The sequence below is a fragment of the Mustela putorius genome, unplaced genomic scaffold (assembly GCF_011764305.1).
Source record: "Mustela putorius furo isolate JIRA1106 unplaced genomic scaffold, ASM1176430v1.1 tig00000698_pilon_pilon_pilon, whole genome shotgun sequence".
Classification (NCBI taxonomy): Eukaryota; Metazoa; Chordata; class Mammalia; order Carnivora; family Mustelidae; genus Mustela; species Mustela putorius.
In genome coordinates, this window is record NW_025421449.1 from 5,158,007 (window position 1) to 5,182,320 (window position 24,314).

The window sequence follows — 24,314 nt, forward strand, 5'->3', positions numbered from 1 at the left end:
TCTCCATCTCCCTACCCACCCACCTTCCTACCCCTGCTCATGCTCTCTCTCTCAAAAAAGAAAAGAAAAAAGATTGTACTATTACTGGTTCTATTATAACTAGTTCTATAACTACTTCAGTTACTGTTATACAACATAAATGGCTACTTGGGCCCACCTAGTTTCTGAGGGAACTAGCATTTCCCATGATGGCTGACTGAGTGATATTTGATTCAGCTCAGCTGACCAAATGGTTGAGCTTGACTGAGGTAGACTGACTCAAACTCATATTTAATGTTTTAACTGGGATAATGCAATCTGAATTTAAATAATTAATTTCTTACTTTAGTGCCAAATAAACCACTCTCCTTCCAAACTAAGCTAATAATAATCATTAGCAATTTGTCATCTCATTAGCATTTGTAGAGCAATTCAAATCATCTCAATGTAAATAGTGTCTGACAGGATGGCTTTTTTTTTTCTTAAAGGGGCAAAGGAGATTCCCCAGAGGCCCGAGCATTGGCCAAACAGGTGGCCACAGCCCTGCAGAACTTGCAGACCAAAACCAATAGAGCTGTGGCCAACAGCAGGCCCGCCAAGGCAGCTGTCCACCTGGAGGGCAAGATTGAGCAGGCACAGCGGTGGATTGATAATCCCACAGTGGATGACCGGGGCGTTGGTAAGGCCATAAGTGCACTTAATCCTCATTAAACTGGTCTCAGGGAAAAGGAAGAAGTTGTGGATAGAGATCTTGTTCATCTGCACTTGGGTGCAGAATGGGTTCTTCAGCGACTGGTGAGTAAGTCATTCTACAGTGGGACTCCATTTCCAAATGTAGCCAATATGATTCTTGTGATTTAATAAAAAAGAATTAGCAAATAAACGATTTTGCTTTGGGCAAATAGAAAGGTCCTCAGGTTGGAATTGAAACTTTGAACTAATTTTTTCCAGCCTCTGTCTACTTCCATTCTGTTGTATTTCGATTGCAGTTCTTGGAAAATATCCAGTTAAATGTAATTTTTGAAAATAAGTAAGAGACACTTAGCTACTGAGGTTATTTTCATTTGTAAGGGCTCCTGCACCACACAGTCAGTGGTAGAATTGATAACCTAGAGTTTTGATTTTGGGGAGATTTTAAGGATGAATCTGTAAGAATTTAGGTCATTTTATGATAGCAAGCCAGCTGAAGCTGAGAGATCTATTTACTTCATTTGCTGTGTTTGTTGGATAAAAAGATAAATTTTTAAATTGGTGATTCCCAGTGTTGAAGAATCAGACAAATGTATAATTTACTGGGGGAGGAATAAATTGGTATAAACATTCTGAACAGCAATTTAGTATTACGTGTAAAGAGCTTTAAAAAAGTTCATACTCATTGACTTAGCAATTTGAGGAGTTTATTATAAGATATAATCAGACATTTTCTAATGATTACATACAAGAATGTATATAAGCAGCATAAATGTTTAATAATAAGTAAGTGATCAGTAATTATAGTTAATATGATATTATATAGATTTTGAGATCATGGTTTTTTAAAAATATTCAGTGATGTGCAAAAATGTTCCCATTAAATAAAAAAAGCAAGGAATATGTAAATGTAATGTATAATCTCATTTTTGTAAAAGAGAAATGTATATTTGTATAGGAATGTGCAATGCATTAAAAAAGACTGAAAGATTTGTAATGACATGGATAGATCTAGAGGGTATAAAGTTAAGTGAAATATGTCAGTCAGAGAAGGACAAATACCATATGATTTCACTCATATATAGAATTTAAGAAACAAAACAAATGAACAAAAATTGAGACAAAACAGAAAAACCAGACTTAACTGTAGAGAACAAATTGATGGTTACCAGAGGGGCTGTTGGTGTGGGGGGGATGGGTGAAACAGGTGAAGGGGATTAAGGGTTTGCTTTAGTGATGAGCACTGAGTAGCGTGTAGAATTGGAGTCACTATTTTGTATACCTGACACTGACATAAGACTGTATGGGAACTATACTGGAATTAAAATTAAGTAAATAAATATGAATAAGATACTTTTTCAGAAGACAGGAAGGAAATGTTTAGCCGTGTCAATCTCTGAGGATTATAGGTGGATTATCTATTCTTATTTATACTTTTCTGAATTCCCTAAATTTTTCTATTGTTAGGGACAAAAACTCCACTAAATGTTATTATTTAAAAATAAAATAACCAACAACAGAGTAGTTTAGCACAAAGGCACTTCAGTTGCCTTGTCTGAGTCTGTGTGAGTTACAGCATTTTCCTCTGGATCCAGGTCAGGCTGCCATCCGGGGCCTTGTGGCCGAAGGGCATCGTTTGGCTAATGTCATGATGGGGCCATATCGCCAAGATCTTCTTGCAAAGTGTGACCGCGTGGACCAGCTGACGGCCCAGTTGGCTGACCTGGCTGCCAGAGGGGAAGGAGAGAGTCCTCAGGCGAGAGCCCTTGCCTCTCAGCTCCAAGACTCCTTAAAGGTACAACTTCGGAGCACATAGGACATTTCTCTACTTCCTGTTTTTCTTTGCGTTTTTTTTTTTTTTTAATTAACATATAATGTATTCTTTGCTTCAGGGGTACAGGTCTATGAATCATCAGTCTTACACAATTCACAGCACTCACCATAGCACATACCCTCCCCAATGTCCAATAACCCAGCTGCCCTATCCCTATCCCCCGACCCCGCAGCAACCCTCAGTTTGTTTCCTGAGATTAAGAGTCTCTTGTGGTTTGTCTCCCTCCCCAGTCCCATCGTATTTCACTTTCTGCTTCCTGTTATGGACAGACTAGGGACAGAGAGAGATTTTAAAAATACATAATTTCTTGAGTCTAGGGAAAGTGAAGGGTGGATCCAGGAGGGTATAAAGAAGTCCAGAGCCGATTAGGAAAAAGCTCACCTGTGTTTGACGACAGCTGAAGTTTTCCAAGTTTCAGTCCACTGAGAACTCTTCTGTGGTAGCTACCAGGCATCCCTTCCCTTTGTAAACTTGAGTGGATCTATTTAAAAGATAACTTCATAATAATCCTGAAATGATGAGCTTGGTGACCTAGTTATATCTTTCCTAATATTCTTTAAAAGAAAACATGTAATTATTAAAATAAGAACATTGGCCTAACACCTAAAATCATCTCCGGTATCATGAACCACCCACCTTGAGACACAATGGGAGTGACTGAGGCTTCTTTTTATAAATCCAGAAAACTTAGATTGGACTAAGTATGACAACTGTGAAAAGGAGCCTCTTCATGACTTCTCAGAACCCTCTTTAGACCCATGTTAAGAAATGGATACATATACTGGTTATCAAAGTTTTTCTAGAAACTTAACTGAAAAAACATGTATCAAAAAAAAATTGCCATCCTTAATTTCTTTACTCTTAATGTGAGAAAATGCTTAGAAATTTGGCACTGCATCCCCCAAACGATCCTTACTGTTTCTGTGGTCATTATCAGGCTCCTCCAGCTTTGGGAGTGGGGAGGAAATCTTTCATTTCAGAGTCGTCTTTGGGTTCTACCCCCTGAATCTCAGGATTATTTCTTAGAAGCCACCAGGAAAGGAAGTAAGGTTTCTTGTCTGGGTGGAGGGGTCTCCCGGGACTTGTGGGTCCTGTCTTACTTTTCCTGCTAGAGGCTGATCTCTGTGAGGGCAGGAGTCATAGCTTACACCAGTCCGTGCTGGCTTGGTACTTTGTACATAGTTGATCATAAATACTTACTGAACGAAAGACTGAATGAACCGATGAATGTGTCACTGAAGTGAGGACATTGACAGATGCGCTTTTTGGACATTTTTGGTAATTTTCGTTCTTAAACAATGTTTTTAAGGATCTGAAAACCCGGATGCAAGAGGCGATGACTCAGGAGGTGTCCGATGTTTTCAGCGATACCACAACTCCCATCAAGCTGTTGGCGGTGGCGGCCACTGCACCTCCTGATGCTCCCAGTAGGGAGGAAGTGGGTATCTGAGGTCTTTTATATCTTTTGTTGGCAGACGTGTACACGCACATGCACGCACACACACATGCACTTTATATCTATTTGTATATCTGTAAAGGTAAAATGTGATTCCCACGTGCTTCCGGGGTGGTTAGGAAATTGTGGATGAAGGGTGCAAGGGCAGAGGAGGGAAGGCCTTGCCCACCAGGTGCATCAGTCAGGAAAGTCCGCAGGACATGTCTTTAGTTGTAAACTGTTCAAGACCTGCCTCTCAGAGACCAAAACAAATGGGTTTTCTTTTTATTGTGTAACAAGAAACATGGAGATAGGCAACCCTTGACACCACGAGAACTGGCATGCCTGGAATTTTCTTGGTCTTTCCGCACTGGTATGAGACAGCTGTTATAACCCCATGCACCATGTTCAGGGCTGTAAGAAACAAGGGATAGGGCACTCCAGTCCCAACTGTCCCTTTTATCAGGACAGTTTATTCTCAACACAGAAGTCAGGGCAGTCCTTGTAAATGATTTGATGTCATTATCCTCCTCAACCCCTTCTAACAACTCCTTCCTGTCCCCGAGAGAAACAAGAGTCCTTACAATGACAGTGAGGCCAGTGCTGTGCTTGGGGCAGCACTCCAGGACAAAAGTCTAAAACCCAGAAAGCCCTGGTTTGTCAAGTTTGCTTCCATGATGTAAATATTCCCATGGTGGGTGTCTCTGTGCAGGGTCACTGAACACAGACTTGGGAAGAGACGGCACATTTGGCTCTGAGGGGCTGGCGGAGTTGTGACCGTGGCTTCAGCACACCACTGCATCTGGTTCCCTCTGGCTTCTCCGACCCCGGGTCCTACCACCCTCACCCCTTATGCGCCTCGGTCTACACTGACCGACTCGTGTTGTATTCCCAGTGTGCCCCGGTTATGTTTACTGCATTCTAACCTTGCGAACATTGTGCTTGTTCTCTCCGTTCCTCCCATAGAGAATTACTTGTGTTAGTCATTCCCTTTCATCAGCGCCTACTGAAATGTCACTTTTGGGTCACTGCTGAAGATACAACCCCTCCCCCCGCCCCAGGGATTTCCTAATCTCCATATCCTACTTTTTGCCTCAGCATTTTTCAACATTTGACGCGTTTACCTCACTTCTTATTTGTCTCTCTCCTTCACATTAGCATGAAAGGCCATGCAGGCAAGGACTTTGTCGTACTTTATTCCCAATTCTTTTAAGATTTAATTTATTTATTAGAGAGTGAGTGAGAGAGAGCAAGAGCAAGCAAGAACATGGTGGGGGTGTACAGAGGGGGAGAAGCAGATTCCTTGACAAGCAGGGAGTTCCACTCAGGGCTCGATCCCAGGAACCTGGAATCATGACCCGAGTTGAAGGAAGATGCTTAACCGATTGATCCACCCAGGCGCCCCTTTATTCCCAGTTCTTTTTTTAAAAAAAATTATTATTATTTTTTAAATTTAAATTCAGTTAGCCAACATATAGAATATCATTAGTTTCAGATGTAGAGTTCGGTAATTCATTATATACATCTAACACCCAGTGTCCTTCACATCATGTGCCCTCCTTAATGCCTGTCACCCAGCTACTCCATCCCTCTCTCTACCTGTCTCCCCTGCAGCAGCCCCGTTTCTTTCCCATAGTTAAGAGTCTCTCTCATGGTTTGTCTCCCTCTCTGATTTCTTCCCATTCCTTTTTTCCCTATGATCCTCTGCGCTGTTTCTTTTATTACTCATGTGAGTGAAATCACATGATAATTGTCTTTCTCTGATTGACTCATTTCACTCAGCATAATACCCTCCAGTTCTTAACCACATCGATGTAAATGGTAAGATTTCATCCTTTCTGGTGGCTGAGTCATATTCCATTGTATGTATACACCACATCTTCTTTATTCATTTACCTGTCGATGGACATCTCGTCTCAGAAACAGACAGATGAATGGAACAGAATAAAGAACCTAGAAACGGACCCTCAACTCTGTGGTCAACTAATCTTCGACAAAGCAGGAAAGAATATTCCCCGTTCTTAAAACAATTATTGGCACATTATTATCTGGCATATTATTGGTGCTGAATGGAAAGGCTTTCCCAGAAATCCTCCAAGAGACTTTGCTTATGTTTCATAAGCTGCTCCAGCTGTAGAGGAATCTAGGAAAATGAGTATTGGCAGCAGAGAAGAAGGGGTTGTTGGGTCAGACACTTAAGACCCGTGGAATTGGTAGGTAGAGGTTTGTGTAATTCTTATTTGCTGATGACTCCCATTTCTTTCTTCAGTCTACATCATGGCGTGGTTCAGCTCATGGTCCCCTTAGACTAGGATGGTGTGCTATTCTTTTCATTCCAGACTTCTCTGAGTTTTAGACCAGTAGATCAAGGGTCTCTTCTGGGTCCTTGATACGTCAGGCTGTGTTGTCCTGCTGTTCTCTCCCTCCCTCTTGGAAATTTGTGAGTTGTCATTGACTCTTCCCATGCCAGCAAATAACTAAGGCAAGCTAATTTGATCTCACAGACATTTCTTCAGTCCTTCACATTTTCCATTCGTGTTGCTCGAGCTCTAGTTCTGATCTGTGTCCCCTGCTGCCTAATTGACTGCACAGCTGTGACTGGTCTTTGAATCTATCACTTGGCCACCAATAAAAAAAAGATTTGACCCTGTTTTACTGCTAAGCCCTTCAGTGGGTTTTCCCTTTCTTATAGGATAAAGCCAGAGTGCTAGGATCTGTTCCTGATACTCTCTCTGTACTTGTTTCCTGCAAACCCTGCCCTTCCGTTCGTGCCCCAGCAGTATTTAATTGCTTCTAGTTTTGTGCGGACTCTGTCCTTTCTCCCTTCCATGTCTTGTTCTTTCTGTCTCTGTTATCTTTCCCTTCTTTTTTGGCTAGTTCCTATTTATCCTTTATCCTTTTATCCTTTATGTCCTGGATAGGTTTAAGCGCCTTTCCCTTTGCTCCCATGGTAGCAGTGTTAGCTTTATAATTGTACACAGTACACTCTATCGTAAGTATCATAAGTGCTTATGGGTCTTTTGGCTCATAAGCAAGGATGCAAGCTCCTGAGGTGCAGAAACTGTGCCTTACTCATTTTTATATCTTCAGCGCCGACCCCAGGGTCTGGCATATAGTAGGTGCTCAGTAATGTTGACTTAGTGATAAGAAAAGTGGGCTAAGCAGCCTGTTAAATCAGAGGAAGCAGCAGACAGGGCTGGAACTGGGTGGATTAACTAGGATAAGCGAAAGACCTGTGGATCCAGAGTGCAGGAGACCAGCCAAGATAAGGAACAAGGACAGGCTAGGTGAAGGGGACTAGGAGATCAGAGATTTAGACAGAGATTCTGAGCATTAAATGGCAAGAACCCAGGTGACTGAACTGAAACAAGGGGCCAGTGTGGGGAAGAGACTTGAGTGGGTCAACACAGTGCCCTGGCAATGCGATTGGAGCCTGCTCTTGAACCGGGAGCCTGTTAGGGCTTTCGAGGTGGTCCGCCAGGAGCTAGACAGCTGTCTCCGAGTAGGGCAGGCAGACCCTCAGAAGGAGGCAAGGAAGAGGATGGGTCCTGCCATGGCTATTCCTGACGTGCTCTTTGTACAGTGTAAACCTGACCCAGCACTGTTGGGGATGCCTTGTGTTTTCAAGCATTGTTATCCAAACAAGTGACAGATGCGCTTTTGTCATTTTATTGGAGTTAAATAGTCCCCTTCATTGTATGCAACCTCACATAATAACCGTGTCAAAGGAAAAAACTAACTTCTTTTTCTTCTTTTTTTTTTTTTAAATTTGAGAGGTGAATGAACAGTTCAGTAGACGGTTTTGCGGGGGAATAAAAAGCAGCCTTCCTTGCCCTAGTGTCGGGCCTGAGTGTGAGCACCAGCTATCGTTTTTCCCCCTGGAGGTCAGGGGCAGAGTTTTTACAACATTAATGGTAATGGATATGTGAGGGATGCTGCCTTGAAGAAGCTGGAGTTCAGCTTAGGACTGTGGATATTCTTGAGTTTTCCACACACCTTGGAGCCTGGAGTGGGCTTGCCTGTCCTCTTCACAGGATAAGACTTTTGTAAACAGGGATTTTTGAAGTCTTCACACTCTGTGAACTCCTTGTTGCAGATGACACAGTGCTGTATGTCCTCTCTGCACTTGGTAAGCATTGGTTGAACGGAAAGGCAAGTGTGTGCATGATGCTTATGGCCAAGCCTCTGAGAAGACAGAGCAAGGCCAGGGCCTGGCAATCGCCAGATTGTGGTCGTAGTTACTAGGGTTTGATGTCATCTGTGAAGTCTTTGCTTGAGCAGTTGCTGCTCAAGAGAGAGTTTTTCTTAGGCTTCCTGACTCATTTTATTGAAATAAGTGTTCCTAATGTCTTTGTTTTTCCTCAAGGTATTTGATGAAAGGGCGGCTAACTTCGAGCACCATTCAGGAAGGCTTGGTGCCACGGCGGAGAAGGCGGCCGCTGTTGGAACTGCTAATAAAGCCACAGTGGAAGGCATTCAGGCATCAGTAAAGACGGCCCGAGAACTCACACCCCAGGTTGAATTTTGTTCACTCTTCATTGTTTCAGTACCCAGTAAAGGTCAATTACAAATCAGTTTCTGTACATTTTGAACACTTACTGAATATTGTCATGAAAGAAACAACAAGGTGTCAAAATCATTTTTATGTTTTATGTTTTAGTTTTATGTTTTAGTTTCCTATAATGATCATAGATAACTTTTGAGGATGGAAAAACCTGGTAAAGCAACCTCTGCTCACATGCATCCATAATTAGGGTGATATTTGGATAATCTCCAGACGTTAGTCTGTTTTCATAGTATAGCTTATGCCTTTCCCCATGTCTCTTTGAGGTTGTGTTCCTGACTTGCTTTCTTTCTACTTCATTAAATAATCAAGTTATAGCCAGTATGCTGTGAACAGTTTATTGGAAGAGTGGGGACAAAAGAAAACAAATTGGACAGGAATTTAAGATCTAATATGTGAGAGGTATTTTTTTTTTAAAGATTTTATTTATTTATTTGACAGACAGAGATCCCAAGTAGGCAGAGAGGCAGGAGAGAGAGAGGGGGAAGCAGGCTCCCCATGGAGCAGAGAGCCCGATGTGGGGCTTGATCCCAGGACCCTGGGATCATGACCTGAGCCAAAAGCAGAGGCTTTAACCCACTGATCCACTTAGGCGCCCCTGTGAGAGGTGTTCTTAAGAATATCAGTTCAAGGGCGCCTGGGTGGCTCAGTGGGGTTAAGCCGCTGCCTTCAGCTCAGGTCATGATCTCAGAGTCCTGGGATCGAGTCCCGCATCGGGCTCTCTGCTCAGCGGAGAGCCTGCTTCCCTCTCTCTCTTTCTGCCTGCCTCTCCATCTTCTTGTGATTTCTCTCTGTCAAATAAATAAATAAAATCTTTAAAAAAAAAAAAGAATATCAGTTCAACATCATTTAGTGTGATGTTTGCACATTTTCCCTAAGCAAATTATAGAAAATTCATTTTTTAAAAATAGATTTATTTGGCAGACGTGTATTATGTACCTGTAGTACATCAAGACCCATGCTAGGCTTTACACATCTGTGATACTGGCTAATGTATCCCTTTGATGGGAACTTGCAGGAAAGGATGGGAAAAAAAATACACGTCTTCATTATTTATCTTTTGCCCACGTGGCATGTAACAAGTTAGGTTCTCTTGAAAAATCATACGTGTCCAACTTTTTAAAAGTACTTCCACAAAATATGAACATGTATAATTTTCTTTAAAAATTTCCATAAAGTGTGGATCATAGAACATAGGTATTTCTGTACAGAACTGAGATTCCTAAAAAAGAGAAACAGAAAACTACAGATACCAGCTTCAGCAAGAGTAAGGCTTTCGAGACAGATCTGGACCTGAATCCTCTGTGACCTTGAATTTCCTCATCTGTAAAATGAAGAGAATTCCTTCCTAATGGGTAATTTGGAGGACTGAGAGGATATACTTAAAGCCTGTAACTTACCAAATACTCGGTAAATGTTAGTTCCTTCCCTAACTTCTGTAACTGGTTTGCTGGGAGCTCTTGAGCAAGTCACTTACGTTTCCTGAGTCTTGGTTTTTGAATCTGTAAAGTTGCAGAAGTTATCTGTCCTGTTTCATAGGGTTGTTGTGAGAATTAAGTAAGATAATGGATGTGAAAGTACTTCGTTAACTGTAGACAGCTACTTTTTAATGACTGTTCATACATATCACTTTAAAGTAATTTTTAGTATCTTTCTTGATGGTGCTTGGTAAGATGGAAGAGTCCACATCGAGGGTTGTTGTCAGTTCTGTGTGGGTTCTGAGGTGAATGCCATTTCCTTTGTCATTCTGTTACCTGCTCAAAAATCAGGCTATGACTATATAGCTTTCTGCACTGGCTCTGCGGGTGAGGTCCTTAGGAGACCTAAGTCTCCTGTGTTCAGCCTGCAAAGACTTGTGCATTTTTGGCTTTCTAGTGCCATCTGTAGGTGGAGAGGGGAAAGCTTCGCTGAATGTATTCCAGTGGGAGGATGCCCTGGGGTTTAAAGGTTGTTTTGTCATTGACAGGTCATCTCAGCTGCTCGCATCTTACTTAGGAATCCTGGAAATCAAGCTGCTTACGAACATTTTGAGACCATGAAGAACCAGTGGATCGATAATGTCGAAAAAATGACAGGTAGAGTTGTGTGTGAAGCTCTTACTGTCTAGTCCTAGAGGAATGAGTTCTGAGAAACTCGAGCAGGTCGGGTTATGTTACTCAGCTGTAATTGGATGAAGGGATGGTCATGTGCCTGACAGTGTACTTGGCCCTGATTAAGGCTGAGGCTTCTCATTCAGGCCTTGCAACTTTGTTTGAAGAGAGGCTCTTTGAGTCTCTTTTCTTTTAATTCTGCCCTCCCTGTGCGATGCTCATTGTTACAGCTCCTGTCTTCCCTTTGAATAGTGCCTTTGCTCGGTCTGAACCAGGGTTTGGTTTCAGAGGCTGGAGGCAGTGTTTGTGGATACAGTAAGTGTCCCTGTCATTTTCAGTGGGTTCACATTTCAAGGAACCACAATAGCTACCATTTAATACAACTTGTCTCAGAGTTTCCTTCAACTTGTCAACTACGTAGTGTTTTTTTTAAAAAAGGAGAAACCAACCACCAACAAACGTGTGTCTGTGCTAGGGAAGTGGCATCTCCAAACCTTCTTCACCGTCGGTGCAGGGAGGGATAGGCGAGGAGGGAGGAGATGAGGAACGTGGGCTCCTTGGCGTCCCTGCAGGACCTGCCGTGACAGGGTCCCTAGCAGCCAGAGATGAAAGTGGAGCTCCCGGGGTGTCGGAAGAGAGGTAACCGAAACAAGAAGCAGGCCGTCAAGGTTATTAGAACCCTCCTCATGGCTCGTCTGGGGCAAGACCAGCTGCCAACAAGCAACAGATGGCTGTGGAGTGAGCCGGGCAGGGAGAAAATGTTATTAGCATAATGTGGAGATGCGGTGAAGGCCGGAGACGCCGTCCTCCCGTTGTCGCTGCGATTCCTGCAGGCCGCAGAGGACCCGAGAAGGCCGGTGACCACGGTCGGTATGGGTGTCATGAATCTATATGGCCTCCTGGATGACATCTTCACTTTTTTTTTGAACTAAGGTAGATCACCTGGAAGCTTTTGATTGTTTAGGAAGGACTTAGGGCTAAAGGAGAGAATTCTGGGCGTTCTACTTTCACGTGAGAACCTTGAGTGGACAAGAGGGTTTTTGAGTCTCTGCTTTTCTAAAACAGAAACAAAATTCCATTTCTGTTCTGACAGGGCTGGTGGACGAAGCTATCGATACTAAATCTCTACTGGATGCTTCTGAAGAAGCAATTAAAAAAGACCTGGACAAGTGTAAAGTAGCCATGGCCAACATCCAGCCACAGATGCTGGTTGCCGGGGCCACCAGCATTGCCCGCCGGGCCAACCGTATCCTGCTGGTGGCCAAGAGGGAGGTGGAGAACTCGGAGGATCCCAAGTTCCGCGAGGCTGTGAAAGCCGCCTCTGACGAATTGAGCAAGACCATCTCCCCCATGGTGATGGACGCCAAGGCTGTGGCTGGAAACATTTCTGACCCTGGTAAGCAGTGCCTGGCACCTCACTTGAGAGGTTACCTCAGGAAGCTGACAGGGTGCTGAGACGATTTGTACCCACCCTGCCACCACCACGTACTGCGTCTGGGAGCAAACACTGCAGATTCTTAGTTTGAGAATGCCAGATTAATCTTTTTTTTTTAAAGATTTTATTTATTTATTTGACAGAGAGAGATCACAAGTAGGCAGAGCAGCAGGCAGAGAGAGGAAGGGAAGCAAGCTCCCTGCCGAGCAGAGAGTGCGATGCGGGGCTTGATCCCAGGACCCTGAGATTATGACCTGGGCCGAAGGCAGAGGCTTAACCCACTGAGCCACCCAGGTGCCCCTAGATTAATTTTTTTATGTTAAAAAAAAAAAATATATATATATATATATATATATATATGGCACAGAATATTTTCTGCAATACTGGAAGGTTCATTACGAGTTAGTTGCTTTGGACCGACTTTTCTGTGCTTTCTTCATGTTGCCTGACTAGATGGCTCTTGGCTCCGTTTAGTCATTATTTTGGAAATTGCTCAAAAATGGCATGAAAACCATTTTATCAGCCATTTAGCTTATGTAATGGGCATATCTTCTCTTCTGCTTTTCTTAAAATGCTTTTTTCTCTGTAATATATTTTTGGTTTCTGTCAAATCTGGAGGGCTTAAATTGACCTGTAGATCTCCTCTGAGAATATCCTGATCCTACACCAAAGAATCTGGATTTTCTTTAGCTGAATTGTGAGCATGTTTTCAGTATTACTGAAGATGTTACCACTCCTTTGGTTAGAAACATCAGAATTCCTTCCTGTTGGGAGCATCCAGTGTGTCTGGCCCATGAGTGGAATCCAGGCACCGTTAGGCAGTGGGAAGGGCTGCCCTGTTCACCCCTAACCCAGGCAGGATCTTTCTCACATCTTCAAGCTACCGTCACTAAGGACACGCTCCATTTCCTAATTGGAGTTTCTAAAAGTTTGAGCAGAATTCCTGAATCCCAGGTGACCGGGCACCATAGCAGTGGCAGTTCAACCTAGGGGTTAACACACTTACTGCCAAGGTGAGTGAAGGAGTCAGGAGAAAGGTGAGACGTCCTCAGGGGATGTCTGCTCAATCTGAAACGACATCTTCCCTGTTCTGAGTTGGACAGGCTTATCTCTTGACGGCTTCACTGTCAAGGGGTGATGAGCACCACCTGAGCCCGAAGTGATCACACCCAGGAACATCTTGAGTACTTGCTGATTGTGCAGGCAAGAAGGCACCCTGCCCACACCACAGGGATTAGCTGGTTTGTGACCCTTGTGACTCTCTGTAGGCCTCATGGCATCTGCCTGGCCCTTCCGGCCCTTCCCCTTCAGTCACTGCCTGTGGTGCTTCCTGGCAGCTTCACATGCAGCTTTTGTTCATAGAAACCAGTTCTGCGGCTGGACAGACGGTGCTCCAGGGCACTGACCTGCCTAGTGAAAGTGAGGGCGTCTTGTGTTTAGGCCTGCAAAAGAGCTTCCTGGACTCGGGTTATCGGATCCTGGGAGCTGTGGCCAAGGTCAGAGAAGCCTTCCAACCTCAGGAGCCTGACTTCCCACCTCCTCCTCCGGATCTTGAACAGCTCCGTGTAAGTAGATTCGGAGTGACGGGGAGAACTGAGCCGAGGGGGCTAGAACTGTAGCAAGAGGGAGGTAAGCTGTGCTCGGAGCCTTGTGGATGAGGTGTCTTCGTTTGGCTTTTACCTGAAGCTTCCTTGGACACACAAGTTGACTTGCATTCCAGAACCAGTAGAGTCCTGCGCCCGTGCTTCTGTGCAGGGCGTGCTGGGTCGGTGGGGGTCATGGGCCTGGCCTGCTCTGATGGGGACTGACTGGAGCAGAGGTGCGCTGGCTTTGGCAAGTGTGGATGTGATGAGTGATGAAGTCGTAGGATGAGTTATTGAGGAGAGAGAAAGTGACCTGGTTGGCGAGGAGATTTTTTTTTGTGTTCCCAATTGACAAGGGCAAAACTGAGGTGATTAGATTTGTGTACAGTCTTCTTTACTTGACTTTTTTTGTTTAGTAACAAAAATAATAGTCTGTTTTTTAAAAGTATATTTTCCTCCAACTATAATTTCAACTCTTTTTATGTTCCCCAAAGTGCCATAAATTTATTCTTCCGTAGGTAAATGGTTTCGGAGGAGGCTTAGCTGGGCAATAACTTATAGATACAAATCCTAGACTAGGAAATGGTAATTGTTCTAACTAACAGTATTGGAGACAGCTGGACTTCGGGAATAGTGCATCAAGGCAATAATTTGATTTACTTTCCTTGACTTACTTTCCTGTGTTTCATGTCAGTAAAAGATGGAAGTTTCTAAGTTGGTTGAGGACAGAATTGGGTCCTTTTGCCCAAGCCGAGGCACAGTGCTTCTCTAGCCTCCAACGTTTCAGCTTCATTTGCTTCTTTGTAGCTGGGCTCTTGGTGCCTGGTTGGGGCCAGTGGAAGGGCTACTCTGGGGCCTGGCTTCTTATGGGATCGGCAAATTCCTGACACTTAGAATCAAGATCTTAGAGGTCAATTGGTTTAGCTACCCCTCATTGATAGATGAGGAAACAAGCCCTGGGGAGAAGTTAGTCACCTGTGCAACTGCCCTGAAACAGTCAGGACCACAAATGAGATCCATCCTCTTTGGGGAGCCTTGGTCTAGCAGTACTGTGTGTGCCTCCCTGGGATTCATCCAGAACTCTAGCTGCTGGCTTTTTGTGGAGAAGCAAGGAAGAAAATATGCATCTGTGGCGATTCAGGCAGGTGGTCCTTGTGCTCCGTGTGGGTGGTCTTATATGGAATGAACGTGGGTGGCTTTTCTGGGGATGCTTTTAAAGGAAAGGAAAGAGTTCTAGAGGAGAAGTAGTTCCTAGGGTTTTACTTACAACCCAGTAATTCTCTCTCTAGCTGGCCGATGAGCTTGCTCCTCCCAAACCACCTCTGCCTGAGGGTGAGGTCCCTCCGCCCAGGCCCCCACCACCAGAGGAGAAGGATGAAGAGTTCCCTGAGCAGAAAGCCGGGGAGGTGATCAACCAGCCAATGATGATGGCTGCCAGGCAGCTCCACGATGAGGCTCGCAAGTGGTCCAGCAAGGTAAGTAATGAGGCTTTTCTTGTTGGAAAAGGATGAAGACATGCACACAGCCCAGGAAGAAGAGTCTGATTGGAAAGTTACCCTCTCTTTGCTTCTGGTTCCTGCTGTTGCCAATAACACGATCCTCTTCTTCCTCGTGGCTTAGTGAGATGTTGGAAAGGAGGTTCCTTTCCTCCGTCCGTGCAAGTGTCCGTTGCTGCGACCTGCGACATTTGGGTTCTTTTAGAAATTGTTTTTCTTTCTCAGGATTGCTGAATGTCTTTAAGTGCTCTCTTGCTAAGTATCAATACTCCAGATGTGAAACAGTCTTCTGTGGGCTCTGCTAGAGTTGGCTGAAGTGTTTGCATTTTCCTTCTGTTTTCCATGAAAGCAGGTATGTGCTTAGGAGCTATGTGCTTTGTCCTTTTCTCAGAATCATCTCACCTCCCAATTCAAGACCCCTCCAGGCTAACTCGAGCTCCACAAATCTGAAAGTGTAACTATTCATGTGGTCGGTGAAAATGTGGGTGCTGCACCTGTCAGACCCTGTGAATAATAACCTTTGCCTATTTCCCCTGAAGTGATGAAAAAGTGCTTGGTAGATTTTCTAGATAAGAACTAAATATTCTTGCTCACCGGGTGGTGAAATGTACTTTTAATTCAGTTCTCAACTGTCTGTAATACGACCCCCTCTTCTAGATCTTTATTCCCACCATTTATTTGCCTTTTCCTGCCCTTGGCCATCTCAGGCTTTTGTATTAACTGTAGTTTCCGGGGGACCTTCTACTTGCAGCTGATCTTGGGTTTTTCCAGGCTGGGAAATCGACCTTGGTTTTTGAAACTCTCTATTTTTCTGTGTGTTAGCTGTGAACCTAGGTTCTAAGAAGGAATGAATAGTGACCTTGCTGGTGTTGGGCCTGGCTGTGGAATTATTTATAATTCTACCTTTCCACCTGGGGCGTGCACACCTCCAGGACCGTTTGCGGAGTCCCAGTGCATGTGGAAAGAGGGGTGGAAGGGACAGTGGAGCTCGGTTTTACTCAAAGATTGTAAAGGCAATCTAAATTTCATTACAGCATGGGGCACCTGGGTGGCTCAGTTGGTTAAGTGGCTGCTTTCGGCTCAGGTCATGATCCCAGGGTCCTGGGATTGAGCCCTGCATCAGGCTCCCTGCTCAGTGGAGAGCCTGCTTCTCCTTCTTCCTCTGCCTGTCGCTCTGCCTACTTGTGCTCTCTCTCTGTCAAATAAAGAAATAAAAGCTTTAAAAAATAAATAAGTAAATAAATAAATTTCGTTACAATAAACCCAGATATATCGTGTAGCACGACACAAAATACACTTGAATTATAAACAAAGGGGCAGACAGCATTGGCCTACATATTTACCCCACTTTCCCGTTTGTGGCCAGGAGTCTTTAGGTCTGACTGTGTGCAGGCTTGGAGCATTGGAGAATTGCCGACTTTGAGCTGTGAGTCAGGAGCTCCTTGACCATGTGTGTTTGGGGTGGTGAGGGTGGTATGTGTTTGTGTGTCTGTCTTTGCACACCTTGAGACTCTACTCCCCAGCAGCAGTGAGCTGGCCTCTCCTCTAAGGAGTCCTGGTTGATGAGTCCTGGTGGAGACAGAATTTAGGGAAAGGGTTTAGAATGTACCTGAACCCATTGTTTGCTCTGAATTCTCCAACTTTGTCATCACCTTTTGGAGACTGGTTTCCTGTGCAGGATAAGAATTTTAGGAGTGATAGCAACCTCAAATAAACTTACAAGTAAACTCTTCCTCTTGGTTAGAGATGTTTGATATAAAGAACTTGTGTTCTGGGATGCCAGGCCAACTCACTAGGTAGAGCACGTGACTCTTGATCTTGGGGTTGTGAGTTCAAGCTCCACATTAGGTATAGAGATTACTTTAAAATTTTTTTTTTTTTTTTTAAAGAAGGACGTGCGTTACCATTCTTCATATACTTGGCTTGGCTTCATATAGGCAGTTCCTTTTGTTTGCTTTCCCCTCTGCCTATTTCACATCTGATCACACTGCCGCTTGCCCTGGCCTTTCGGAATCCCCATCCATGGTATTAAATCCATTCTTTCCCCATCACAGGTCCTGTTCTCTCATGGGTACTGATTTGGGCTCCTCTGAACTCAGCGTTGGTCAGTAGCTATGTTCCTGGGTTATCTGTGAAGTATGTACCTTAAGGTTGGATTGAGAACCCTGCTGTGCAACAGGAGAGATTTAAGTTGTACCCCGGGAACAGCTTTCTGGGTCAGTAGTAGCAATGGGTGCAGGAGGAGGTCATGGAGGTGTTTGTGTCCAAAGGCCTTGAGGGGATAGAGAGAACTGGTCTGAAGTGTGGGTTTTCCCTGAGATGGGAAGCTGGGTGAGGCCCAGTCTGGAGGCTCCTTTCCACTGGCTGATTGTGGGGGATTTGACAAGTCCTCCTCACTCATCACTGCATTCATTTTCTGTGCCTCTTTCCTGGTTTGCTGTCCGTGGCTTCTGCTGTATCATTTTTAAATGCTGGGATCTTTTAACTCCTGCTGGAAATAATGATCTGTGTCTGGCAACTTGCAGAGCTGACCCAGGTCACTTCCTGTGTCCCAGAAGATCTAGAACAGTTTCCATAGGAGCTAGTGGGGGCTGGGGGGTGGGGATCACTTTGTTCCATTCAGAGCAAGTTGTGTGGCCACATTTACTTTTTTCCCTCTGGATTCCTTTTAAAGGTAATCAGCTACTATTGTTTGGTTGTTTGGCTCCTCAGAAATGTTATGACATGAAAATTATTCTTGGCAAGTTTAACTTTGGTGGTAAGTGTATAGATAAAAAAGGGATGCCACTTGCTTTCTTGGTTTACATTTTTCTCGGGAAACCTTTTGCCTTTGGAGTGAGTCTCTTTCTTTCCCTCACTGACAACAGTGGGGACTCTGGCTGGTGCTGGAGGCTGAGAATCCCCCTTCGGTGGAGTTTGGTTCGTCTGGCTTCTGGAGAGGTGCCGTTTTTCTTTCCCATCTTAGGCAAGCTTTGGTTACTAAACCAAGTGATGCTCAGCTCCCCTGTCCTACTGCTCTGACTAACACTGTCCCTGTTTCTCATCCTCCCTGCCATCGACAAAGCCGGGTAACCGGGCCGCTGAGGTGGGTGTAGGTGTTGTAGCTGAGGCAGATGCGGCTGATGCTGTTGGGTTCCCTGTCCCCCCTGACATGGAAGACGATTTCGAACCTGAGCTGCTGTTAATGCCATCCAATCAGCCGGTCAACCAGCCCATTCTGGCCGCGGCTCAGTCCCTGCATCGGGAAGCTACCAAGTGGTCTAGTAAGGTACTGATCTAGCACCCCCGGCGGGGCTGCTCTGTATGCATCCGGCCATGTGCAGCCTTGACACATTGCATCACTCATGATCTGTGCAAGTCCTGTGAGTCTGAGCGGGGCGGGCCTCTGTCTGTCTGCACCTTGTTGTCAGGACTGGCTTCACGAGTTTGATAGGTCTGCTAATGCCCGATTAATTGGATTGCATTTATGACCAGTGGGGGGTAGAGATGGGGTCACTTTCTGAAAGGATTCGTTTTCTTACTGACCTTGGGGCCACGATTAGAACCCTAAAGCCCTTGGGAAGCTCTGGGTCTCTCAATGACTTGCAGGTCAGGAACCACTATAGACCATTAAGAGGTCACCTGGCCTGACCATGGAGCTTGGCCTGCCACCCCGTCCTCTGCTGACCTGTCACGGATGGCTCAGGTGGAGTGAGCCGGAGTGGGAAGCAGCTTTATATGGCAGGGTCTCTGGGGCGGACTGCTTGCTGCCCTGCACTTGGCTGCCTGGCAGATGCTGGCCTTGACGGGAACCCACAGGGAAGGGGGCTTCACTGACTGCTTGTCCAGGTGTTCCAGAGGGATGGGCTGGGGGTGGAGAGCAGAGAGCACTCAGGGCTGCAGGATGGGCAGCCACAGAGCTTTGGCCTTGGGACTGAACCAACACTGGGGTGGGGAGTGGAGGAGGAGGGTGATCACTTTTTTCCCTTTGAAGGTAGCATGTTGCAAGAAGACAGGGTTTGAAGAGTGATGGATAATAACTAACCTCAGCACCACACTGTTTTCTAATCAAGTTCATGAATCCTGGAACGATCCCAGGTCTACCCTGAAGAGATGGGCCCAGACGGCCATGTCTAACCTGCTCCTGTTCTCGTGATTTTTTCCCTTCCCCATATTCTCTGTGGCCTCCGTGATTGCCTGAGATGTCACACGCCTCCCAGCATAGTGCTCGGCCATCACTGGGTGCCTGTGGGGGTGTCTCACAGGGCGCCCAGCAGGGCATGGTTTGTGTATGCCTCACTGCCTTGTGCAGAAAATTGAAAAGCGTGAGGGGAAAAATGAGTAGGGCCTGACCTTTTAGGTAGTTTTGAACATTGCGATTGTTGTTTCTGGTTGTTAGCAGCCAAAAGGTGCACCTTTTGAGGGCATAAAGTAAATTTCTTATACATCTCTTTATTACAACCCATGAGGGTTTTAATGAACCCAAATACCCCATTGAAGGTAAACTGCTATGAGCTGGAGTGGGGGCTCCATGTACAGCTTGACTCATGACTTGTACTTTTCTGCTCTTGGCTGAAGGTCTCTTTAATTGAAGCCACTTAGCTGAGAGGACTGAGGAATTGATTCTTGGCCTTTTAAAATGTGACAAATTAAAATAACATGTTCCCTGAGGCCGACAGGACAAATAAGACGCAGTAGCAGGGAGGGCAGGAACAGTCTAGGTGAGAAAATAGATCTTTTCTCACCAAAGCTGATAATAGTTACTTGGTTTAAATCCTAGCTCAGCAGCCACAGTCCTTGGCTGCTGTTTGTAACAAGGGTTAGGGTGAAGAGGATGATTTCAGGGTCTGGAAAGGCTCCTCTGTATTTTTCCCCTCAAGCAAGCTCTCCTGCTTTCCCCTCCTGAAAGGGAAATGCCTGTTTAACCAACTTCTCCATTCCATCCTCATTTTGATTGACATGATTAACCTGGAGATGAAGTGCTCGTTCAGTGCTATGCGGGGAGCACATATTGCCCTTCCAGACTAATCTGCAGGTCTTCCTCTTTTCAGTAGGGTCGTCTCTCTCTGTCTCTCTCACGGAGTGCTGGGAGGAGCCCCCCGGCTCCCTCTTCTCTCTGTCCTCCTGTACTGTCTGTATCACTCAAGAACAGTCCTTTTCTAATCTCCTCACCCTTCCAGAGGCTGCTAGAGCAGCAGGCTCCCTCCTCTCTTCTCTGCACTTCTTCCTTCCTTCCCTAACTTGGCCACCGTGTGGGCTGAGCTCACATTATATCTTTGCTTCTCTCTCTAGGGCAATGACATCATTGCAGCAGCCAAGCGCATGGCTCTGCTGATGGCTGAGATGTCTCGGCTGGTAAGAGGGGGCAGTGGTACCAAGCGGGCACTGATTCAGTGTGCCAAGGACATTGCCAAGGCCTCAGATGAGGTGACGCGGTTGGCCAAGGAGGTTGCCAAGCAGTGCACAGATAAGCGGATTAGAACCAACCTCTTACAGGTACGCAAGGGTAGCGTGTGTGTGTGTGTGTGTGTGTGTGTGTGTGTCTGAGTTGGGGGCATGGGAGGGAGAAAGCCGGAGAGAGAAAACTGGATGAGCAAGGAGGTGGAGGAACTCTGAAGAAATAGCAGAAAGGGGAAACACACATGTATCTTTGGGAAAGACAGGAAAACTTCTTGCCTAATCATATGAAAAAATTATAATGCTTCCTTTCTGAACAGAGGGACTGTACTAATCCTAGGGAGAAACCAAGTGGGATTCTGTGGCTAATTTACAGGGTGCCTTCTGCACGCCAGCCTCTAGGAAATCAGAGGTAGAGAAGTCGTGTCCTCAAAGAGCTTGTGGGCAAGGAAAACATTAGAAACATGCTAAATTAAGTTTGCTTCTTAGGTATGCGAGCGAATCCCAACCATAAGCACCCAACTCAAGATCCTGTCCACGGTGAAGGCCACTATGCTGGGCCGGACCAACATCAGTGACGAGGAGTCCGAGCAGGTATGTGTCCGCTGCTTCTGGTTTTTTACCAATAGTTTTGGAGCCCCTTTATAGCGATTTAACTCAGCCTTGGCGAAAATCTGACCTGTGACTTGAGTATTCAGTATGTGGAATGGACTCTTAACTCTCTTAGAAGGGCATCTGTGTTGCACAGATGCGTCAGAAACTTCGAAGGGGAAGGAAAGTTCTTATGCAACTTTTGTCACTTCACAGAGGGGAAGCTGAGGCCTGGGGTGACGTGCCAATTAACACTTGGGACTCTGCTCAGTTCTTTGTCTCCATGGAATAGGCGTTGACTCTCCGGAGGCCTCCAGTTCCCGTCCACTCCTGCCCGTTGTGTCTTTGCGGCTGGAAAGCACTTGTGCTTCCCAGCTCACCGGGTGAGAAGTACCTGGGGAGGTGAAGAGTGTCGGCTTTTCAGGGGCCTGAGACAGGCATGTGCTGAGGCTGAAAGGTCGGCTCAAAGGAGGTGCTTCTCCTGGTTTCTTTGACAGACACTGAAATAAAGTTGGTGGGAGGGTTCTTTTAAGGGCTGGCAACCACTTTTTGGAGTCTGTCCTCTTTCGCTGCCTCCTGGAAACGTGGCCCAGGACTATAGGGAAAGCCCTCCTTTGGGCATCTCTTCTCCTCCGTATCTCCTCTCTAGTCAGCCCTACTGTGAGCCAGTCTACTAGCGTCCTCTTACTGTAGGTAGCACGTCTTTAGTTGAACTGCCCAGATGGGCTCACACAGATATGCATGTGGGACTGTATTGGGCACTGAGTAGGGGTTAAAAAAAAATAGAGGGGCGCTTGGGTGGCTCAGTTGTTAAGTGTCTGCCTTCAGTTCAGGTCCTGATTCCAGGGTCCTTAGATCAAGCCCCACGTCAGGCTCCCTGCCTGGCATCCTGCCAAGGATGCTGTGTCTCTCTCTGTCAAATAAAATCTTTTTTTCTTTTTTTAAAGATTTTTATTTATTTACTTGACAGAAAGAGACACATTGAGAGAGGGAACACAAGCAGGGGGAGTGGGAGAGGGAGAAGCAGGCTTCCTGCCAACCAGGGAGCCTGATGTGGGGCTCGATCTCAGGACCCTGGGATCGTGACCTGAGCTGAAGGTAGACACTTACTGCCTGAGCCACCCAGGTGCCCCGTCAAATAAAAACTTAAAAAAAGGGAGGAGTCAAGATGGCGGAGAAGTAGCAAGCTGAGACTGCTTCAGCTAGCCGGAGATCAGCTAGATAGCTTATCTAAAGATTGCAAACACCTGAAAATCCATCGGCAGATCGAAGAGAAGAAGAACAGCAATTCTGGAAACAGAAAATCAACCACTTTCTGAAAGGTAGGACCGGCGGAGAAGTGAATCCAAAGCGACGGGAAGATAGACCCCGGGGGGAGGGGCCGGCTCCCGGCAAGCGGCGGAGCAACCGCGCACAAAATCAGGACTTTTAAAAGTCTGTTCCGCTGAGGGACATCGCTCCAGAGGCTAAACCGGGGCGAAGCCCACGCGGGGTCAGCGTGGCCTCAGGTCCCGCAGGGTCACAGAAGGATCGGGGGTGTCTGAGTGTCGCAGAGCTTGCGGGTATTGGAACGGGAAAGCCGGCTACAGAGACAGAGCTGACAGTAAGCTCGCAGCTCCGTGTTACCTTGAACCGGTCGCAGGCTCGGTGAGCTCGGAGCGCGGCCGGAGGTCAGGCAGACGGGAGTGACTGGGCGCTGTTCTCTGAGGGCGCACTGAGGAGTGGGGCCCTGGGCTCTCGGCTCCTCCGGGCCGGAGACCAGGAGGCCGCCATTTGTATTCCCGTCCTCCGGAACTCTACGGAAAGCGCTCAGGGAACAAAAGCTCCTGAAAGCAAACCCGAGCGGATTACTCACCCCGGCCCCGGGTAAGGGCGGTGTAATTCCGCCTGGGGCAAAGACACCTGAGAATCACTACAACAGGCCCCTCCCCCAGAAGATCAACAAGAAATCCAGCCGAGACCAAGTTCACCTACCAAGGAGTGCGGTTTCAATACCAAGGAGAGCAGCAGAATTCCAGAGGAGGAGAAAGCCAAGCACGGAACTCATGGCTTTTTTCCTGTGATTTTTTTTTTAGTCTTGCAGTTAATTTAATTTTTTCGTTTTCATTTTTTTTTTTTTTTTTTTTTTTTTCTCGCCTTCGGGTAAAATTTTTTTTTTTTTTTAACTGTTACCTTTTTCTTTTTTAACGATTTTTTTACTAGTTTATCTAATATATATATATATATATATATATTTTTTTTTTTTTTACATTTTTCTTAGGTGTTTTCTTTTTTTAAAATTCTTTTCTTTTCTTTTCTTTTTTTTTTTTTTTTTTCTTTTTTCTCTCTTCCTTTTTGAACCTCTTTTTATCCCCTTTCTCCCCACTCACGATTTTGGATCTCTTCTAATTTGGTTAAAGCATATTTTCCTGGGGTTGTTGCCACCCTTTTAGTATTTTACTTGCCCCTTCATTTACTCTTATCTGGACAAAATGACAAGACGTAAAAATTCAACACAAAAAAAAGAACAAGAGGCAGTACCGAAGGCTAGGGACCTAATCAATACAGACATCGGTAATATGTCAGATCTAGAGTTCAGAATGACAATTCTCAAGGTTCTAGCCGGGCTCGAAAAAGGCATGGAAGATATTAGAGAAACCCTCTCGAGAGATCTAAAAGCCCTTTCTGGAGAAATAAAAGAACTAAAATCTAACCAAGTTGAAATCAAAAAAGCTATTAATGAGGTGCAATCAAAAATGGAGGCTCTCACTGCTAGGATAAATGAGGCAGAAGAAAGAATTAGTGATATAGAAGACCAAATGACAGAGAATAAAGAAGCTGATCAAAAGAGGGACAAACAGCTACTGGACCACGAGGGGAGAATTCGAGAGATAAGTGACACCATAAGACGAAAACAACATTAGAATAATTGGGATTCCAGAAGAAGAAGAAAGTGAGAGGGGAGCAGAAGGTATACTGGAGAGAATTATTGGGGAGAATTTCCCCAATATGGCAAAGGGAACGAGCATCAAAATTCAGGAGGTTCAGAGAATGCCCCTCAAAATCAATAAGAATAGGCCCACACCCCCGTCACCTAATAGTAAAATTTACAAGTCTCAATGACAAAGAGAAAATCCTGAAAGCAGCCCGGGAAAAGAAGTCTGTAACATACAATGGTAAAAATATTAGATTGGCAGCTGACTTATCCACAGAGACCTGGCAGGCCAGAAAGAGCTGGCATGATATTTTCAGAGCACTAAAC

The 24,314-nt window shown here is 45.4% G+C and overlaps 1 protein-coding gene across 2 annotated transcripts in view; it reads left to right on the forward strand.

Annotated features, from left to right (window-relative positions):
- VCL (vinculin) overlaps positions 1 to 24,314 on the forward strand; it is a 121,837-nt gene that overhangs the window by 89,502 nt on the left and 8,021 nt on the right. Inside the window, exons 11-21 of one of the 2 annotated variants that reach the window (XM_004769370.3) lie at positions 468 to 658; positions 2,265 to 2,464; positions 3,813 to 3,941; positions 8,305 to 8,454; positions 10,469 to 10,577; positions 11,686 to 11,988; positions 13,468 to 13,592; positions 14,900 to 15,085; positions 18,171 to 18,374; positions 20,378 to 20,581; positions 20,972 to 21,076. In XM_004769370.3, coding sequence (XP_004769427.1) covers positions 468 to 658; positions 2,265 to 2,464; positions 3,813 to 3,941; positions 8,305 to 8,454; positions 10,469 to 10,577; positions 11,686 to 11,988; positions 13,468 to 13,592; positions 14,900 to 15,085; positions 18,171 to 18,374; positions 20,378 to 20,581; positions 20,972 to 21,076 — 1,906 coding nt within the window. The remainder of the gene's footprint in view (positions 1 to 467; positions 659 to 2,264; positions 2,465 to 3,812; positions 3,942 to 8,304; positions 8,455 to 10,468; positions 10,578 to 11,685; positions 11,989 to 13,467; positions 13,593 to 14,899; positions 15,086 to 18,170; positions 18,375 to 20,377; positions 20,582 to 20,971; positions 21,077 to 24,314) is intronic. The other variant, XM_004769372.3, reaches the window with a different exon arrangement.